General features: G+C 32.6%; 1 protein-coding gene across 3 annotated transcripts; it reads right to left on the bottom strand.

Annotated features, from left to right (window-relative positions):
• Window positions 1-12145: 12145 nt before the first annotated feature.
• LOC108480135 (uncharacterized) lies at window positions 12146-18036 on the bottom strand. Of its 3 annotated transcripts, none has more exons than XM_017783014.2 (14): window positions 17639-18031; window positions 17378-17530; window positions 17187-17285; window positions 16406-16507; window positions 16011-16154; window positions 15517-15611; window positions 15301-15430; window positions 15117-15221; window positions 14203-14309; window positions 14074-14125; window positions 13787-13876; window positions 13610-13694; window positions 12757-12821; window positions 12146-12486 (listed from the first exon to the last, which is right to left on the bottom strand). In XM_017783014.2, the coding sequence occupies exons 1-14, from the start codon at window positions 17726-17728 to the stop codon at window positions 12400-12402; spliced, it is 1404 nt and encodes a 467-aa protein (XP_017638503.1). In that variant the 5' UTR covers window positions 17729-18031; the 3' UTR covers window positions 12146-12399. The 3 variants fall into 3 exon arrangements, with proteins under 3 accessions (XP_017638503.1, XP_052884652.1, XP_017638505.1); XM_053028692.1 differs by having other exon boundaries at window positions 15517-15593; XM_017783016.2 differs by having other exon boundaries at window positions 12445-12560; window positions 17639-18036.
• Window positions 18037-18329: the final 293 nt, after the last annotated feature.

The following is an 18329-nucleotide window of genomic DNA, read 5'->3' as shown; positions in this document are numbered from 1 at the left end:
AGAATGGGGTTTTAAGAGCTTGAAATTTTAGCAACTTTAAGCCTTCACAAGTAGTGATTTTTATGGCTTTTCTTGAATATTTTTGTACTTTTGAGACCCTTGAAGCATGATCTTTCAAATGAGGGTACTATTTTGCAAAATAATTAAGATTTTAGGGTTTTGCAATGAAAGGATTTGTAATTTTTGCTGAGCTTTTATGGAAGAAAATGAGTCTTGGGTGTCTTATAACCAACTTTTTTGAAAGGCATGAAAACACCTAAAAAGACTATTTTGCATAAGTTGTAAAAATAGATGATAAGTGTGTAAAATAGTGGGAATTTGGAGTTGCTATAAAAGTAGAAAGGGTTCGGCTAGGCTTAAGATGTGAAGAGATTCGATAAAGATAGATTTCAGACCTAGGGGTAAAATGGTCATTTTGCAAAAGTCTAAGGGAAAAATGGTTATTTTTCCCAAATATAGGTTATTGAATACCTAGATTGATAAAGTCATTAAATTTGTGAATTTTTGTTATTATAGATCAAGAAATACCGAATCCGAACCTAGACCGGGGGAAAGCCAAGCAAATCGACTAAATCGACTAGTCGCCACATTTTGAAATCCAAGGTAAGATGTATGTAAATAGTACAACTACAATATTAATGTATGTGTTGAAATATACTTGAACTTATTATAGCATGAATTTCTTGGTTGTGGAATTGAGAAAGCAAGACGAAAATAGAGATAGTAGAGTTCCGGCTTGAATCTAGGAAATAAATCGGATATTCATGCCATAGAGATAGTGAGCTAGTGTAAGACATGTCTGGGACTGCATCGGCCACATTGTGAGAGCCAGTGTAAGACCATGTCTAGGACATGGCATCAGCACTGAGACGAGTGCTAGTGTGAGACATGTCTGGGACATGCATCGGCTTCGAGACGTAAGTCAATGTAAGATGTAACAGCCCAATTTAGACCTTAATCAGAATGGTGGTTTCGAGACCATGAATTTGAGTCAAAAAAATATTTATAAATTATTTTCTATGTTTATTTTGTGTGAATTTATATTTGTGAAATTTTCGTGATTTAATTTTGTCGTTTAGGTGTTTGATTAAATAAAAGGACTTAATCGCGTAAATTGAAAAGTGGGTAGTTTATTTTGTAAAGGGCTTATTTGTTAATGGCTTTCTAAGTGGGGGTATTTATGATGAAATTTTCCCATTATATATATAGTGTTGGACGGTAGTGGGTGATTTTATAATTTATTAACTAAGGTTAAAAAAAAGTTAAAATAACAATAAGTTAATGTATGTTATTATATTATAAAATAAAAAGCCATATCCATGTTATTTTCTTCATCCTTGCACCGAAACTAAAACAAAGAAAAATAAAGAAAACAAAGTAGGGTTCGACCTTGTTCAAGCTAGATTAAGGTAAGTGTTCGGCTCGGTTTTTGATAATTTTTACGTTTTTGAGATCATTGCTTCGAGTACTACAAAACCCATGCTTAATTTTTTTATTTTGATGAATATTTTGAGTTGTGCCATTATTGATAGCTTGTGATTTTTGTGGTTTGATGATGAAAAATGAAAGATATGTTTTAGCTTAACATATTTTGTATTGGAATTGTAATTAGGACTTAATTGTAAAAATAATAATTTGAGGGACTAAAATGTGAAATAAATGAAATATATGGACTTGTATGGTAATGGGTAAGATTCGGCCAAACTTAGGTATTTGGCAATTTTGTGTATTTTGTGTTTTGTGCAGTAGGGACAAAATTGTAAAAAATGAAAATGTTAGGGGTAAAATGGTAATTTTCCCATTTATGTGTTTTGGACTAAATTGAATGAAAATATGTTTGAATGAGCTTAATTTGAATATGTTTAGATCAAGAACCAAAGAAATAGAATTTGGATCGGGGGAAATCGAAAGTTGTCGACTAGTCGATCCGTACCGGTTTTTCGTTGTCCGAGGTAAGTTTAGAAGCAAATAGACGTACTAAAATTTAATTAAATGCAAAGTTTATATGCTGTAATGAAATATATCAATTATTATGTGCTAATGTTGAATGTGTATAAGCATGGTAACTTTGTTCTTGCAATTGATTCGACTGAGTGGCGACATCCAGAAGCCCCGTATGAACCTTAAGAATAGTTGGGATACATATGTCATGACATAGGATTCTGATATATGTGTGCGAGTAAGACCATGGCATCGTTATGTGATTCCGATATGTGTTTATGAGTAAAACCTTGTCTGGGACAGTGGCATCGATATGTGATTACATGTAAGACCACGTCTGGGACTTTGGCATTGTACGAGTTGTGTGATTATCTGAGTGTCCTATCCAATTCCGAATGGTTCATCGGGCAAAGGTAAATTGGGTACGAGTTTGTATTACGAGTTAAACGGCCAAGTATGAATTAGTTTGTTGGCTATTAATGATAAGATAAATTTATACTTGATATTTGTTTGTTCATGTGAAATTGATATTAATAAATTTAAATGATTTTGGTATGTGAATTCGGCTTTGTGATCATATAAGTTGAGCATCAAGAAATGATTCATAATTTTAAGCAAGTGTGTGATTGTATATATAAATGGCCCTGTTGGTGACATACATATAAATATATAAATATTTATGCGATATTATATTGTGATTTACTAGCCTATGTAAAAAGTATATGCAGGTTTAATTATAATATAATTAGTTGTTTGGAAAGTTGAATGATAATAAGACAATTTGGCCTTTTGACCATTTGGCCAAAATAATGTCCATGTGCGAATGTATACCTAGTGATTTATATACAGGTTTTGAGTTGAGATTAAATGGTATATAGTTATTATTCACAATGTGTTAGCCTAATTGAGTTGAAAATTTTTTAGGTCAATTATTTGTTTATGACTTGCTAAGCTATAATAGCTTATTATGTATATTTTTTTTTTTGCATTTTAAATTTTGGAGTCAAGCTACAAGCTCAGAGACCGTCCGCAAAGTTCATCACACTATCAGCTATTTTGGTACCTTTATAAGTTAAACTCAAATTATGGCATGTATAGGCTGGAATGTCGTATGGGAAATATTGAGCTTTGATTTTGTATTAAGGCCATGCGAATATGGCTTATTTCTATGCTTGTGTTCGTTCTGGTTTGATAAAGGTATAAGTCCATTTTGATTAATATGTTGTGTGCCATGAATGGATATAGTATGAGTTATTTGTCTGAATGTTGAATTTAGTTAATGACTTTGCATGAGGTATGGAGAAATCTGTCTTAAGCATGTTTGGCTGCTTTGGATGTCCTTTATACTTATTCACTTAGTGAATAAGTGCATTTGATCACCATGTTTAGTCTTAGTCTTATATGTTCTAGTTGTAATGTTTAGTGAACTTAATTTTAGTAATTTCGGTGATGGAATTTATGGATGTGTTCATGGCTTTTAGTAGTGGAATTCGGTCATGTAAGGCTAATAATAATAAATAAAATGTCCCATGAATATTTTAATTATTTGTTTGTATGGAATAAAATGTGAAGTGTGGTGCTCAATTTAAGGTAAAAACGTACAGTATGTATATGAGTAAAAGAAAAAGCAAGTTCGGCCATGTTGTGTCATAACAAGGTTACATACGTGTTTGACCATTAAATTAGGTAATATGTTTTAATCGGTTATATTAAAAGCTTCATTCAATTATGCCTAGTTATTTCCACTTATGAGTTTATATTTATTAAATGGGTGTAATAGGTAACCTTAATGTTTGACTTATGAATTATATATTTGTATTAATAAAGTAAAGCCACGTAAATAAATAAAATAAAAGTATTGGAAATAGTTTTTAATAATGTTTGATGATGTACGTTCGCATGAATTATATATGTTGGTTTTACATTCTATTAATCAAGCTATTAATTTGATGCATGTTCAGTTTATAGCTAAATAGTTTAATAGACATAAATTATATTTTATATCATGTCAAGTTAATTAAATAATAATAATAATAATATTGACTCTCTGATTTAGATTGTATATTAATGTAATTAAAAATTTCAAATTGTAATATGTTTTGCAAACTTGTAAGATATGTATTATGATCCGTAATGTTTCATAACCCTCATCCGGCGACGGATATGAGTTAGGGGTGTTACATAAGACATGTCTGGGACATGCATCGGCTATGAGATGTGTCAGTGTAAGACCATGTCTGGGACATGGCATTGACATAGATATGCTAGAGCCTGTGTAAGGCCATGTCTGGGACATGGCATCGGCATCTCACCCCATGTTTGAGGCTTAATGAATACCTGATAGTGTTCCAAATGGTTCAACGGTGGAAGTTACAATTTCAAGTTAACTAAGAAAGTATAACCATGTTGTGAGCGGTACAGGTACCTATATGGTATGTATGAAATGTGAACTCAATATAGGCTATATGAGGTGTAATGAATATTGATGAGTAAGTTTTGCTTATGCCACTTGTGTATTATGATACTTGTTGATGAATGGTAAAGATATGTGGTATATTTATTTATGTGCAACTTACTAAGCTTTATGCTTACTCCCTCTCCTTTTCGATTTTCTTATAGTGCTGCCTATCTAGCTTAAGGTCCAACGGAAGTCAGAGATATCGATCACACTATCAATCGAAGCTTTCGGTATAGTTTGATTTATATTTTTGAGTATTGCATGTATAGGGAACTAGACTTGTGTTTTGTGTCATTGAGAGTTGGTCAAATGTATTTGGCTTGGATTGGAAACCCTTCATTTTGTATTAAGCCTTGAATGATGGCTATTATTCATTTTGATTTATAGGCAAAGATGTTATTTTCATGGATGAGCAAAATGCACTAATGGAATGTTGTTTATTGTGATTGATTTGGATGCATGAGATAGCCTTGTATTGGTTCTGGTTGTTCATGTGCAAGTTGTGTGTATAAGGGTGGCAAAGAGGCTTGGTAAATAGCCTTATATTGTCCATACGGGTAGACACATGGGCGTGTGTCTAGGCCGTGTGTGACACACGATCTGCCCTATGGGTATGTGGTTCGGTCGTGTGTCCCTTACATGTAAAAATTTCAAGTCAGTATGCATGATAGTAAACACACGGGCAAAGACACGGTTGTGTGTCTCAGCTGTGTGAAGGGCACGGCCTAGCACACGGGCGTGTGCCTTGGCCTTGTGACCTTTAAGAAATGCTGACGTCAGAAACAGAATGTCCAAGTTTTTTCACACGGGCTAGGACACGGGCGTGTCATGGCTGTGTGAAGGACACGAGCCATGGACAGGGGCGTGTGCCAAGCTGTGTGAAAACCCCTGTAGGTGTGCATTTGGAATTAATTCCACACGGGTGTCAGACACAATCGTGTCCTTGTATTACCTAGGCTATGTGAGCCACATAGGCCAACCGCATGACCATGTCAAATTGATCACACGGGCGTGTTGCCCCTTCCACACGGGCGTGTGCCCTTGTGTCAAGTGTCATTTTTCTAAAGTTGACTAAAGAACCCAAGTTGTTTTCGAATGATTTTTGATAGGTATTTTGGGTCTCGTAGGCCCATATTAAGGACGTGTTGATATGCTTGAGAAAGTTTTAAATTTGTCCAAGTCTTGGGGACTCGAAATTGGTAGTAAGCACGAGTTTAAGTTAGGTAACGCCTTGTACTCTGTCCCGGTGTAAGATACGGGTATGGGGTGTTACATTTACCCTTTATTATAATTCATTAAAATTCATTAACCATGCCCATCTTTGTCCACTCACACTAATCATGGTCTAATTACATAAGGACCTCTAATTTAAGATTCCTTAGCTATTAAACCCTTTTAACTTATAGAACATCACTTTTGCACTTTACGCAATTTAGTCCTTTTTCTCAAATTAACTAATCAAACGATAAAATTCTTAATGAAAATTTCACATGAGCATATTATCATACTATAAACATTAAAATAATAATCAAATAACTATTCTAACTTCGGATTTGTGGTCCTAAAACCACTGTTCTGATTTGACTAAAAATGAGTTGTTACAATTATGATGTGTAAATATGGGGTTCGAGGTTAGCATAAGGAAGGGCATGGAAAATAGTAAGAAAATGTGAATTTGGATTTTTTGCATGTAACACATGTTGAGTATATTCGAAGTGAGGTATAAGACTTCCAAATACAAAGGTTGATTATGTACTTGTATTGCATGGTATTATTGTATGATAAGTATTAAGTCTTAATCTTATTTAATGTGTTTTGGACGAAACATATCTATTAGTTATAGTGCTTAATGTATTCTGTCTGCCAAAGGAGAGTTATACTCAGTAAGTGTATAGATACCAATTAATAGGTATGTTTGGGATGATAGAGTACGTGTTGGTAGCTTTTGTGAAATATTTGTTCTGTTGATGTGAATGAAACTATTCTCTAGGAAAGTAGTTGCAAACTGTATCCGACAGATGATAGAGTTCGCCAAGGGATACTATTTGCTAGGGATAGTGTAACAACCCATTTTTAATGAAATCGAAATAGTGGTTTTGAAACCAAAAATCTGAGACGGAAAGAAAAATTATTATTATTGCATGGTCTGCATTATGATAGGAATGCTATATGAAAATTTTGATAAGAAAATTTTTACCGATTATGTGTTTAATTATGGAAAGGACCAAATTGCATAAAATCCAAAAGTTGAGTTCTAGTAGCTAGAAGGATCAAATAGCTATGGAATTCAAAACTTGAGGTCCTTCTATGGTAATTAGAACATTAAAGAAAAGTTAGTAGATATTTTTGGTGATTCATCTATAGAAAAATTAAAAAAGGTTAAGGACTAAATTAGAAATGAGAAAAATTAATGGATGATAAATAATTAATAAAAAATAATATCATTTTATATCATCTTCATCCCCAAATTTTATGGAAACCCTAGGAGAGAGGAAGGAAACTAATCAAACTTAATTGAGTAAGCATTCTTGTCCCGTTTTTAATAATTTTTATATTTTTGAGATCGGGATAGTTTAATCTATCTATTTTGGGGATTAATTTGAAAAGTTATAAAAGTATCAAAGTTTTTCCATGGATGAATATGCTGAAATTTTGAAATTTATGGTAGAAAATGAAAGGTTGTTGATAGATAAACAACTTTTACAAAGTGAATTTTGATGAATTTATGATTTGGGGATTAAATTGTAAAGATGTAAAAGTTATGGAAAAATTTTGAATTTTGTGAAATACATGTGCTGTAAAAATTATATGAAAATTTTGGTTAGCCTTGGAATAAGGATTAAATTGCATGAAATTTATTTTCCGAGCCTAGGGAAAAAATTAGAATTTATGAAAAGTTTAGGGGCAAAATGATAATTTTGCCTAGAATGTAAATTGAATCCAATTGAATATGAAATGTGAGAAATTGATGATTAAATTCATTTATATAGATCCGGACAACTCAAATTCGAAGCTAGATCGAGGAAAAGAAAAATTTTTGGATTAATATATTTTTATATACAAACAAGTGTTGAGGTAAGTTCGTGTAACTTAATTATACATGTTAATATGTTACAATTAAATGATGTATTTGAATTGAATGTAGTATGTATTTATGTGAATTATATGAATGTTATAAATGTATGAAATGATCACATGTTTGGAAATGTTTGTAAGATGTTAAGTTCTGTTAGAATAATGAAATTCGATGGATATATGTGATTTCTCGTATTAAACATGGTCCTACATATGTTGCGGAAAAAATATAGCTCGGACAAGAAATTTTGATATGGCGCTCTCGAGCATCCTGTTCAATAGTTCTTGCGAGCATCCTGATCAGTAGTGATTCTGCATGTGTTGCGCATTACAACAACTCTGTGTGAGCGTCCCGTTACATGTTTCGATTAGTTGTGATCCAGCATATAATATGGACACAAAGGTAGCTCTACATGAGCATCCTGATATAAGCTCTTATGGGCTTCCTGACATGGCTCACTTGAACTCCCTGTTACCTTATCCGTCCTTAATATTGACTCTTCGGAGTTATATGTTAAGCTCTATGAGTTCCCTGATTAAAACTCTTATGAGTTTCCTGATTAGCCCGGATAAGTGTCCTGCTACATGGCTCATCTGAGCATCTTGATCTGTGACTCGAGAGTGTACTCCCTAATTAAGTGGCCTAATGGGTGCCCCCAATTATGAGTTGATGGTTTATAGTTTTGTACACCTTGTGTGTACTACCTGAGTATCTATCAAAACTTCAATGATTCAACAAATAAATTTCTGAAATGAAAAACTATGAGATTAAATGAATTATATCTTAAATGTTCCTGAAATACCTAAAAGTTTGAAACCTGATGAGCTCATCTATACTTGCTTGACCTATATGTGAGTTATGTGACTAACTTGCTTATTTGAGTGTATATGATTAGGTAAATTTGTTAATTTATTTGGAAGCATGATATTGTTAACCTTATTTAAAAGAGTATGATTAGTAAGTTTAATTCCTATTATACAAACTTACTAAGCATAAAAATGCTTACTAGGTTTTATTTTCTCTATTTTATAGTGCTCGGAAGCTCGTAAAGGTTAGAAATCTGTCGGAGTATCATCATACAATCCATCAGCTTATTCTGGTATAAAAAGTAATCTTATTTTGATATAATGGCATGTATAGGTTAACTTGGCCAATTTTGGCATGTAAATAGTTGTTTGTAACTTAGCCATTGGAATGGCCAATAATGGTTTGTTTTGGTATATTATTAAAAAGGTTATATATCATGTTAAACTTATATATATGTGGTTTGGTTAAATTGAATTAGACTAAAATATAAGTCATTACAAGAAGGTAAGTTTGATAATATGAATATGTGATATTATTTCATACATGTTAATGATGTTTTCTTGATTTATATGACTTGAATTGGTTGGCAAATGTATGCAAATGTTATTGTAGGTTGAAGGTTAAATTTGAATGAGAAATAAGGCTAAGAAATGACTTTATTTTGTCCATATGGGTAGACACACGGGCATGTGTTTTGACTGTGTGTGACACGCGGCCTGGCACATGGGCATGTGGTTTGGCCGTGTGTCCTCTGCATATTAAATTTGTGAAACAGAATGCTCAGAATTTGACACACGGGCAGAGACACAGGCTTGTGTCTTAGCCATGCGTGATACACGGCCTAGAACACTGGCGTGTGTCTTGGCCATGTGAAACCTGCACCTAATTTATGAAAATTAAATTGATTACATAGCCTAGCACACGGGCGTGTGGCAGGCAGTGTGGCACAAGTCAGAGAGTTACAAGGGGTCAGACACGGCCTGCGGCACAGGTGTGTGCCTTGACCACACGGGCGTGTGTGTCCTGCATATAAGAAAAATTTTTAAATTTTGTGAATAATTCTTTGAGATCCTGATTTAGTCCCGACTAATTTCAAATGTTTAAATTGGGTCTCAATGGTCCATTCAAGGGACAATATGATTAGTTTCGGATATGAATAGTAAATGACATTTATTATCTGAAATTATTCTGTAAACTCCGGTTATACTCTATAACCTTACCAGCGACGGATACATGTTAAGGGTGTTACAGATAGGTATTTGCCACTGTTGTATATAAGAGGCTAAAAGCGCATTGCCTTTGCGTGAAGTCTGTTGACTTATAGTTATTTATATATGTATATATAAGTTCAGTTAATCCTATTCATGGAATTTGATTAGAAAGTGTTGAGCATTTTTATTTCTAGACCTCACTAAGTTCTTTCGAACTTACTCTCTTTCTTTCCCTTTTTTCGGGTGGTACCATGGCGTAAAGGGCTTGTAGAAGAGACTCAACAAAAAAATGTGACCACTGTTGTGAGCCTTGCCTATGTTTGTTTTGTAACATGCATATGTATATTTTGGGGTGACGTGGAATATCAGTTTTGTATTTTGAAACAATAGATATGTTTCTTATTACGAATATATTTTACAATATGTTTAGTGCACTTGAATAGCCTGTTTGGCGAATAGTATTAAAGTTGCCTGCCTTGTCAATTATGGTTCAATAGTTTCAACTATTTTATTACGGAGAATTGTCGAATGTTTGCCTATGTTTTGCGAAAATTATAAAAATAATAAATCAAGTTTAAGCCTATTTTCTGTTGTAACGCCTCAGTCCGCCAACTGGGGGTTGGGGTGTTACAGAATTGGGCTAGGTATGTGAAACCGAACCGATGGTCCAACTAATGGCTGGACCGGACCAGTCAAGTCGTCACTAGCGCAAAATAAACTGACAGTAGCTAAATTGGCTAGGGGTGTTGTGAGGGTGTCATGACTGCGGTGACATCACCGGGCACGACGATTCTTGTGGCATTTCGACATTCAGTTGGCCAGTGGATGGTCAGCGATAATGGTTCTTTGGCAGTTGAGCAGTGGAAGAAAAATACTCTTACTAGGACTTTACTAGATAATTTGATTTCAGATTTACAAGTCCAACAATAATATTATTATAATAAATTTAATATTTGTCTTGTAGATAAATATTCTATTAATTTAATAGATTTAATATTAAATTTAATCCAATACTTATCTTGATAAGTACTATATTAATTTAATATTAAAGTGATTAAGTTTGATCTTAGTTGAACTCTCTAAACTCTCTCTACATAAAGAGGGCATTAGATCATTATTTTTTACAGACTTGAATTCAAGAAAAAGTTGTAGAGAGAAAATTCTCTGAAGAAATTATTTTAGAAGATTTCTAGTGATATTTTTCTCATGCACAACTTGGCCTAGAAGTTTAGAGAAATTGCGAAATTGTCCCACTGGTAATTTTGTGAAAATTTTCTAATTTGAAGCGAGCCCACACTGGGCAGACACGAGCTTGAGGATAGCAGAGAACACTACTTGGTTGAACCGTTCATCCTAGACAAATAAAAAAAATACAATTCTGATTAAGTATTTATTACTTTAGATATCACAACCAAGTTCTTGTTTTTGAAGAAAATTTGAAAACATTGGTTTTTCCCTTAAACTTATTTTCCATTGCATTTTCCAAACCCGTTTTTCCAACAACTTAGTGGATATGCTTATTACCGTCCACTATCTCTAAATTATAAAGGGTTTAGTTGTTATTTTGGGCCTTTGGTTAATTGCAATTTAAGTCCTAAATTCATTTTCTAATTAAAAATCTATAGCGATAGAACTTTACAATTTAGTCCTTAAGCCTTAATTAACCACAATTTCGGCCAAATTGACTATCCGAAATTTAATTCACCTATATAATAACTCTGTAAATATATTTATTTAATATTTACGAATTCAATTTACGAAAACGGGATCTCAAAATCATATTTTTCGACACCACTAGAAACTATGTCTTTACATTAGTCACCGTAACTTGGCATTTATCGCATTTAAACTTTATAAATCATAATTACACTCTAATATCAATAACATAAAGACCTTAAGTAGACACCGTACTTTCTTTCGCCTTCCTAACCTCTTCAAGGTAGAGAAGCCAGTTCATCTTCTAATGTTTGGTCTCACCACAACAAAAGATTACACTCTAATATCAATAACATAAAGATCTGAAGTAGGCACCTTACTTTCTTCCGCCTTCCTAACCTCTTCAAGGTAGACAAGTCAGTTCATCTTCTAATATTTGGTCTCACCACAACAAAAGCTCTTACCTTCCTTAGCAACCCCTCCTTTAGGCCTCAGTGCAACATTTCCTTTGTTGAGCTTGGCTTTGCCTTTGTCTTTGGCCTTTTGCTTAATTTGAGCCCTTCCCTTGCCATTCCAGACCATCAAAATGGACTTGGGTCCAAAGTTTTTCATATCACCTTCAACAATTCACAACCTGATGAATGATTATTGTAAAGCCTTACTAATTTTGCTTTACTAATTTCGCTCATGTTAAAATTACAGACAAATTGACAAATTTCGCTCATGTTAAAATTACAGACAAAATGACAAATGCTATCTAATAAAGATTTTATATTATATATAAAGTTGTAGATTTAATTAAAATTTTCTAATTAAATCATTCATAGTCATTATATTTTTAAATATCAAAATTTTAGTCTTAATGTAATAGATATTCATTAAATCTATTAACTAATTTTTTGTGAATAATATATGAAAATAACAAGTTATCATAAAATTATGAATGCAATATGTTTGTTTGACCAAATATTTTCTACCATTTGGTCAAGACTAAAATTTTAAAATTCTAAATTTATAAAAATTGAAAATGACTAAATTGAAGTACAAGAACTAAATTCATAATTTATACATAATTGAAGGACTAATAGCTTAATTTAACCGTATTACATATCAGACGATGTAATGTAAATATGCAAATTTAAAGGACATGTTACATTCTAGTTTCATTATGGTGGTGACTGGAACGGTGATTTAATCTGTTCCTAATACAAATGCTATATCATATATGTAGCTACTAGTGCACATTCAGGCTAGTTGAAATATGCTGCCTCCAACAGTCTGGCCCTGTCACCAATAGTCGCGGCTTCCTGCCTGCCAGTCAGCTTATAACCTTTCTCCTGAACATTGACACGCCAAATCTCTAGTTTAAATTTTGCAAAATCTCCAGCCTGCCACTCAGCTTATAGCCTCTCTCCATTTTTGTAAAAAGTATTAGACGCTTATTTCCAACACATGGATAGAAATATGGAGTTATGATCTATAAATATCTTCTACATAAATAAAAACTGACCATTATAACTTTGTCAAGACACATGCCACGTCTGACACTCCCGAGTCATACCAAATTGATAATGTGTCAAGATAGAATTTTATAGACATATACTTACCAGCAGACGCCACAGGAAAGGATCCCCTTCCCTCTTCGGTATCTGTTTCTCGATTGATTCAATTGCTACAATTCAAAAGTCAAAACCAATAACCATAAATAAAATTAAGTTTTGTTTACAAGTTCCAAAAATTTAGGCTTTATTTATCAGAGTTTTAAAATATTTTTCAAACTAAAACAATAATAAACAAATAGTTTTTCAAACTAAACCAGCTTTATAATTTAGCTTTTAAGCAAACAAAAAGCTAAAACTTTAGCTTGTGATTTTTCAAAAGCTAGTTTTCATTTATATTAATTATAAAAATAAATATTATTTAAATATTTAAATTATATTTTATAAATAATTTATATTATTTATTTTTGTATATATATTTATATTATTTATTTAAAAGTATTTAAAATTTATATTTCATATTTACAATGGGTTATCATAAACTATTTTACTATATTTATACCATAATATAAGTTGAATATCTATTAATACCAAAATAGTAATAACTTGATATCATAGTAATAATAACATGTGAAAATAATAATACTTTTCATTTGAGACAATTATAACAATTTTATATATTTTTATATAAATATTATTGAGTTTATATATTCCATGTATTACATATATCATAATATTAATTACTTAATTATTTATTATACTTTTATTATAATTTAAATTTATATATTTATTAACTAATTTAAATATCATTTAAATACATATTTTCTACTTTACAACATTATATCTAAAAATAGACATACTATCTTTGACAACAATGATAAAAACTATCAAACTTTTTAGAAGCACTTTTCAACTCAATGGCCTTTTTAGTATAACTTTTTAGCAAGATTAGGTATCCTACCTTTGGTAACTTGTCCAGTATTCAGCAACATAGTGTACCAGACTTCATTAAATACATCAAGCTGTTCATCAGATGCCCCAATAATCTGACATTCCCAAAAAGAGAATCAAAAAAACATTTACCAATTATTTGACAATGCAACCAAATTACCAACGAAATGATAGTTAATAGAATTACCTTAAAACTATAAGCATCAAAATCTGGACCGAGTACTTCTAGTGCTTGTTTTTCGTTGCCTCGTCCATACTCATACATGGCTTCGGCAAGCTAAGAACAAAATATTTATAGAGAGCAAGAGCGTGAGGTAAGAGTACTAAAGTTCAACTAAACCTACATGGTATCAGGGAGACAGGAAGCTTATAAAGTAACATAACAAACGTATAAATAGAGTATTGGAAAATTTCATTATATCAACAAAAGAATATGAATTATAAATGCCAAAGGACGTAATGATTAAAACAAACCAGCATTGCTCTTTGCATTATTTGTTGCTTCTTCTTGTTCATATTGGAAAGTCTACAAAAAGAAATACAAAGGCGATGAAGCAACCACATTTCAAAATGACAGAAAAGAAAGAGAAATATCTTTCTGACCTGAACTTCAAGCCGTTAAGTAAATCTTCTGCTTTAGGAAGTTCCTCAGTAAAAGCTAAGGCCCATAATATCAACAAATCAAGGTGCCACTCCATAAACCAGTTTGCCTGAACAATACAGGGAATACAAACATCATCAAACTACAAAGTCATGCACACAACAGTATCAGGTTGAAAGGAAAGACCACTCTAGGACATTCTTGTGTCTGTCAGGAACGTAGGAACTGCTTAATATATGTCAGTCAAGCCCGCCCATTGATTAGCATTAAGCAAAGAGAAGATAAGGATCAAAGAATCTCAAATTGGTAGAAAATTGTAGGTATTCTTTTATCCTTCATCCAAACTCGTTCTAAATGTTTTTAGGGGTTTTCTCCTACACAAATCCTTGTCAAAGCAATAGAAGCAGCAATCAGTCCAGTGCTAGTAATACACATAATAAAAAAAAACAATCTCACAGAAAATGAGCGTAGGTCTAAAAGATGTGCTCAGGAACATATGTCCAAGTTCCACTTCACTAAGGAAAATAGCCTGTAATCTACAGTATCATATATTAACGTTCTATGATGCCTAAATGCACTCAAATTTCATAAATTACAACAAACCCAAATCCCATTTGAGGTTTATTCAAGAGGCCGCCCAAAACCCAGGTAACAGAAATTTAGCACTGCATGTAAATTATTCCAGATTCCAAGCATGCATGTGTGTGCGCGTGTGTGTAGTTCAATAGAATTTCCAACAATTCCTTTATGATGCCATAAAAAGCATATATAAAAGTAGAGGCATTCATCAGAAAATTGAGAGTTTTCAAGTATATCGGTGGACATTAAAACCATATAATTTCAATCCTAAACAGATAAAAACTCATTAAAAAAAAGTAAATCATTTGAATAAACTTGTACATGAGGGTCAACTCACTTGATCTGATAGAGATGCTGCCAAAACTTTCAAGCGATCCTCAAAGATATCTAGTTTTCCCCGTACAAAAACTCGCAATAACAGGCCCAAAGCATTTAGGCACACCTAAATGTGCAGGACAAGTAAAAACTTGTACTTTCAAATTATGGATGATGCTGAAAAGATGGCAAAAAGAAGAAAATACCTCTACAGAAATTGCATCAGTTCTTTCCAGTTCCTTCCATATACAATGGTCATAAACTTCTCTGACCTTTGTAATTGGAGAATGGCCTTCCAAATAACAGACAGCCACATGCCACCAATTGTGAGTTAACCTAGATATTTCTCAAACTTTAATACTGAAAGAAAGAAAGAGATACAAGTATAAGGTAAAACTCATTCAATGGCCTAAAAGGCATACATGAATGATGAGCAAGAACTCCATGCATTTGAGCATTCTTCCATGAACTGAACTGCTTCTTTGTATTGACATTTATACTGAAGAACATGGCACAGCTGCTTAACAAAGCAAGAACTATGAGAATGTCTCATAAAAATAAATATTTCTAGTAATAGTACATGTATACACAATAATTCTTCATATTGATTATTGCAATAATTTTGTCTTGTCACAAACAGGGATTGAATGCATTGGCGGCCAATCTTTCCCCATTTTGTTGTACAAATTAGTGAAAACAATCTTCAATAATTTACAACAGGGAGCGTTATTGTTCAACAATGAAAGTTGTTCCGTAAAAAAGAAAAAACAACAATGAACCACTTGACCATCCAATTTTAAATGCATATGGTAAAATATAAGTTCATTCAGCATAGAAATTATATAATTGGAAACAACAACCTCAAATACATTAAGGGAAAGAAGTTAAATGTGTAGTCACAACAATTAGGACTCACAGCATGTTGTGCCCAAACATCTTGATTGTTTATTTCAAATCCCCTTTTTGCAGCATCCTCTGCATCTGCCATTCGTCCAAGCTCTAATAATGGAAATGCAAGCATGCCATATATGAAATTTTCTTGTTGATTTCGAGGTAGAACCTATTAAATATAAAAACCATTACAGGAAGATTGGGAAATGCAAATCGAAAGTTCTCATGGGAAAACAGAAAGTTGTTTAGATAACAAGTCAATATAACAAAATATAGAGGAAAAAATAATAATGTAGAAGTGAGACATATTAATCCAGGAATGCAACAGAAGATTGCAACAAAATTGGTTACTCAAAGCTACCAATTTCCCGACTCCTTTTAGAATCAGGAAAAATAATTCTTCACCAGATAGGAAGTCACCTGTTGAACAAGATCTAAAGATAAATCAGGTCGACCCATATAAAAGCATAGTATTTGTGCCCTCTTCAATGAAAGAAGATCTCTTGGAAAATCTCTCAAGAGCTGCAACAAATGTGAAGGAATCAAAGACAATAAACAACATTAGAAGGAAAAAAAAAAATCAAGCCTAAATTTGGAGGAATCAACTAACTGAAACTAGAGCTCCGTAAAACGTGATATTTGTGAAGCATGCCACAACTATCATTGCATACAACTGCCACATGTTTCTTAACATTTAAGCCATGAGACATTAGTGATGGTCTTATTTTATCAGAACTTATTTTATCAGTTACTGTTTAAGCCATTAAATTTTGAATCGGGAATGCCTGTTATGTGATCAATATGACAAAACTTTGTTAAATTATCTAAAATGCTAATAAACGTAGAGGGTTCTTTTCTGATGGGGGGAAGAAATGTTGCAAACCAGTAAAACCAAACATTGCGAGGAGATGGTGGTGATGAAGGCTACAAGAGTCTGTCAGGGTAAGGGCGATTGCAGTATTTGCAGAGAAATAATTGTAAACAGAATCAGAGAGCTCAAATTTGTCAAACTGCCAAAACTATCTCAAATGAAACATTTGGATCTCTATTTATAAGCTCTTTAATAAAGTTACCATAGAGAGTGGGAAGTTGACGGAGAACACTCATGCACTGTGCAAGATTAATTTACATAAAGTAGTAAATTACATACAGTTATAAAGTAATACAAAGGAATAAAATGGCTGAAAGACGGCTACTATACCTTAGAGTGTAACTCCACGGCAACATCATCATCTCTGTTCTGAGAAATCAAATAATTGACAGCTTCAAAAACGGCTTTCTCATAAGACGAGGCTTGCTCCTGCTCAAAGCAACAAAAAGCCAAATTATAACGAATTCCAGTATTCTTGTGCTTTCAAAGGAAAAACCATATATATACTGAGAGAAAATTACAATTCCAGCCTTGGCAGCTTCCATGAGTGAAGGAGCCTTTGAAGGGTCAGAGGAAGAGAGAAAATGGGCGGCCAAAATGTTGGCTAAAACGCAGTCTTTGTCATGAACAGGAGCTTCTAAGATAACTTTCCTATTTCTTCCATAGGAAAGCACCTGCAACAATAAACTCTTACAAACTAGAACCAAGGATCTTCTCCAAAACAAAGAATTACCAATTCAAACAAACAAAACAGGCAATAAAAGATGGAGAAGAGCTAATACCTGGTGATAGTAAGCGTTGATTACAGATATGCAAGAATCGGAAGAGGTTTTAACTTCATAACCCCATCTATCCAATTTCAGTCCTTCCATTTTCAGAAAGAAAAAATAAGAGAAGAGGAGAAAAGGGCAAAGAGGATTTAACAAGGAATAACGGTGTGTCGGGCAATCAAGAAAACTAGAGTTCAAAGAAAGCTGGTTATCTGCAAAAGTTGGATTTAGATATGAGAATGGATACTATTATGAGAATCTTACGAAATTCTGATGAAAATTTCTAAGCATCAATTAAAACCATGTGGGGATATCCTTCTAATGTTAAAACTCTCCGCTAAATATGAAGTATAGAAATCGTGACTTGCTCCTGTTTTTATTTTAATCATTCATAATTTTTTTCATTTAATCGCTAATCCTCTAATATTTAAATATTCTATCAATTTAATTTTATTATATAAAAATTTAATAAATTTAACTTTTAATATTTACAAAATTTATCACTTTAACCCTCTAAAATATATTTTTAGAATAACTAACCTTATGTAAAAATACTTTACAAAAACACTGTTTTAACCAAAAACAGAAGCAGAACATTTTAGTTTTTACTCAAAAATAATTTTTTATTAAAACAAATTATAAAGATTATTCATAGGCTTAGGACCCAGATAGGAGAAACTTCAAAAGAAACAAATTATTTTTG

The sequence above is a fragment of the Gossypium arboreum genome, chromosome 1 (assembly GCF_025698485.1).
Source record: "Gossypium arboreum isolate Shixiya-1 chromosome 1, ASM2569848v2, whole genome shotgun sequence".
Classification (NCBI taxonomy): domain Eukaryota; kingdom Viridiplantae; phylum Streptophyta; class Magnoliopsida; order Malvales; family Malvaceae; genus Gossypium; species Gossypium arboreum.
Note: the sequence above shows the minus strand (reverse complement) of the source record. Positions and strands in the feature narration are given on the sequence as shown.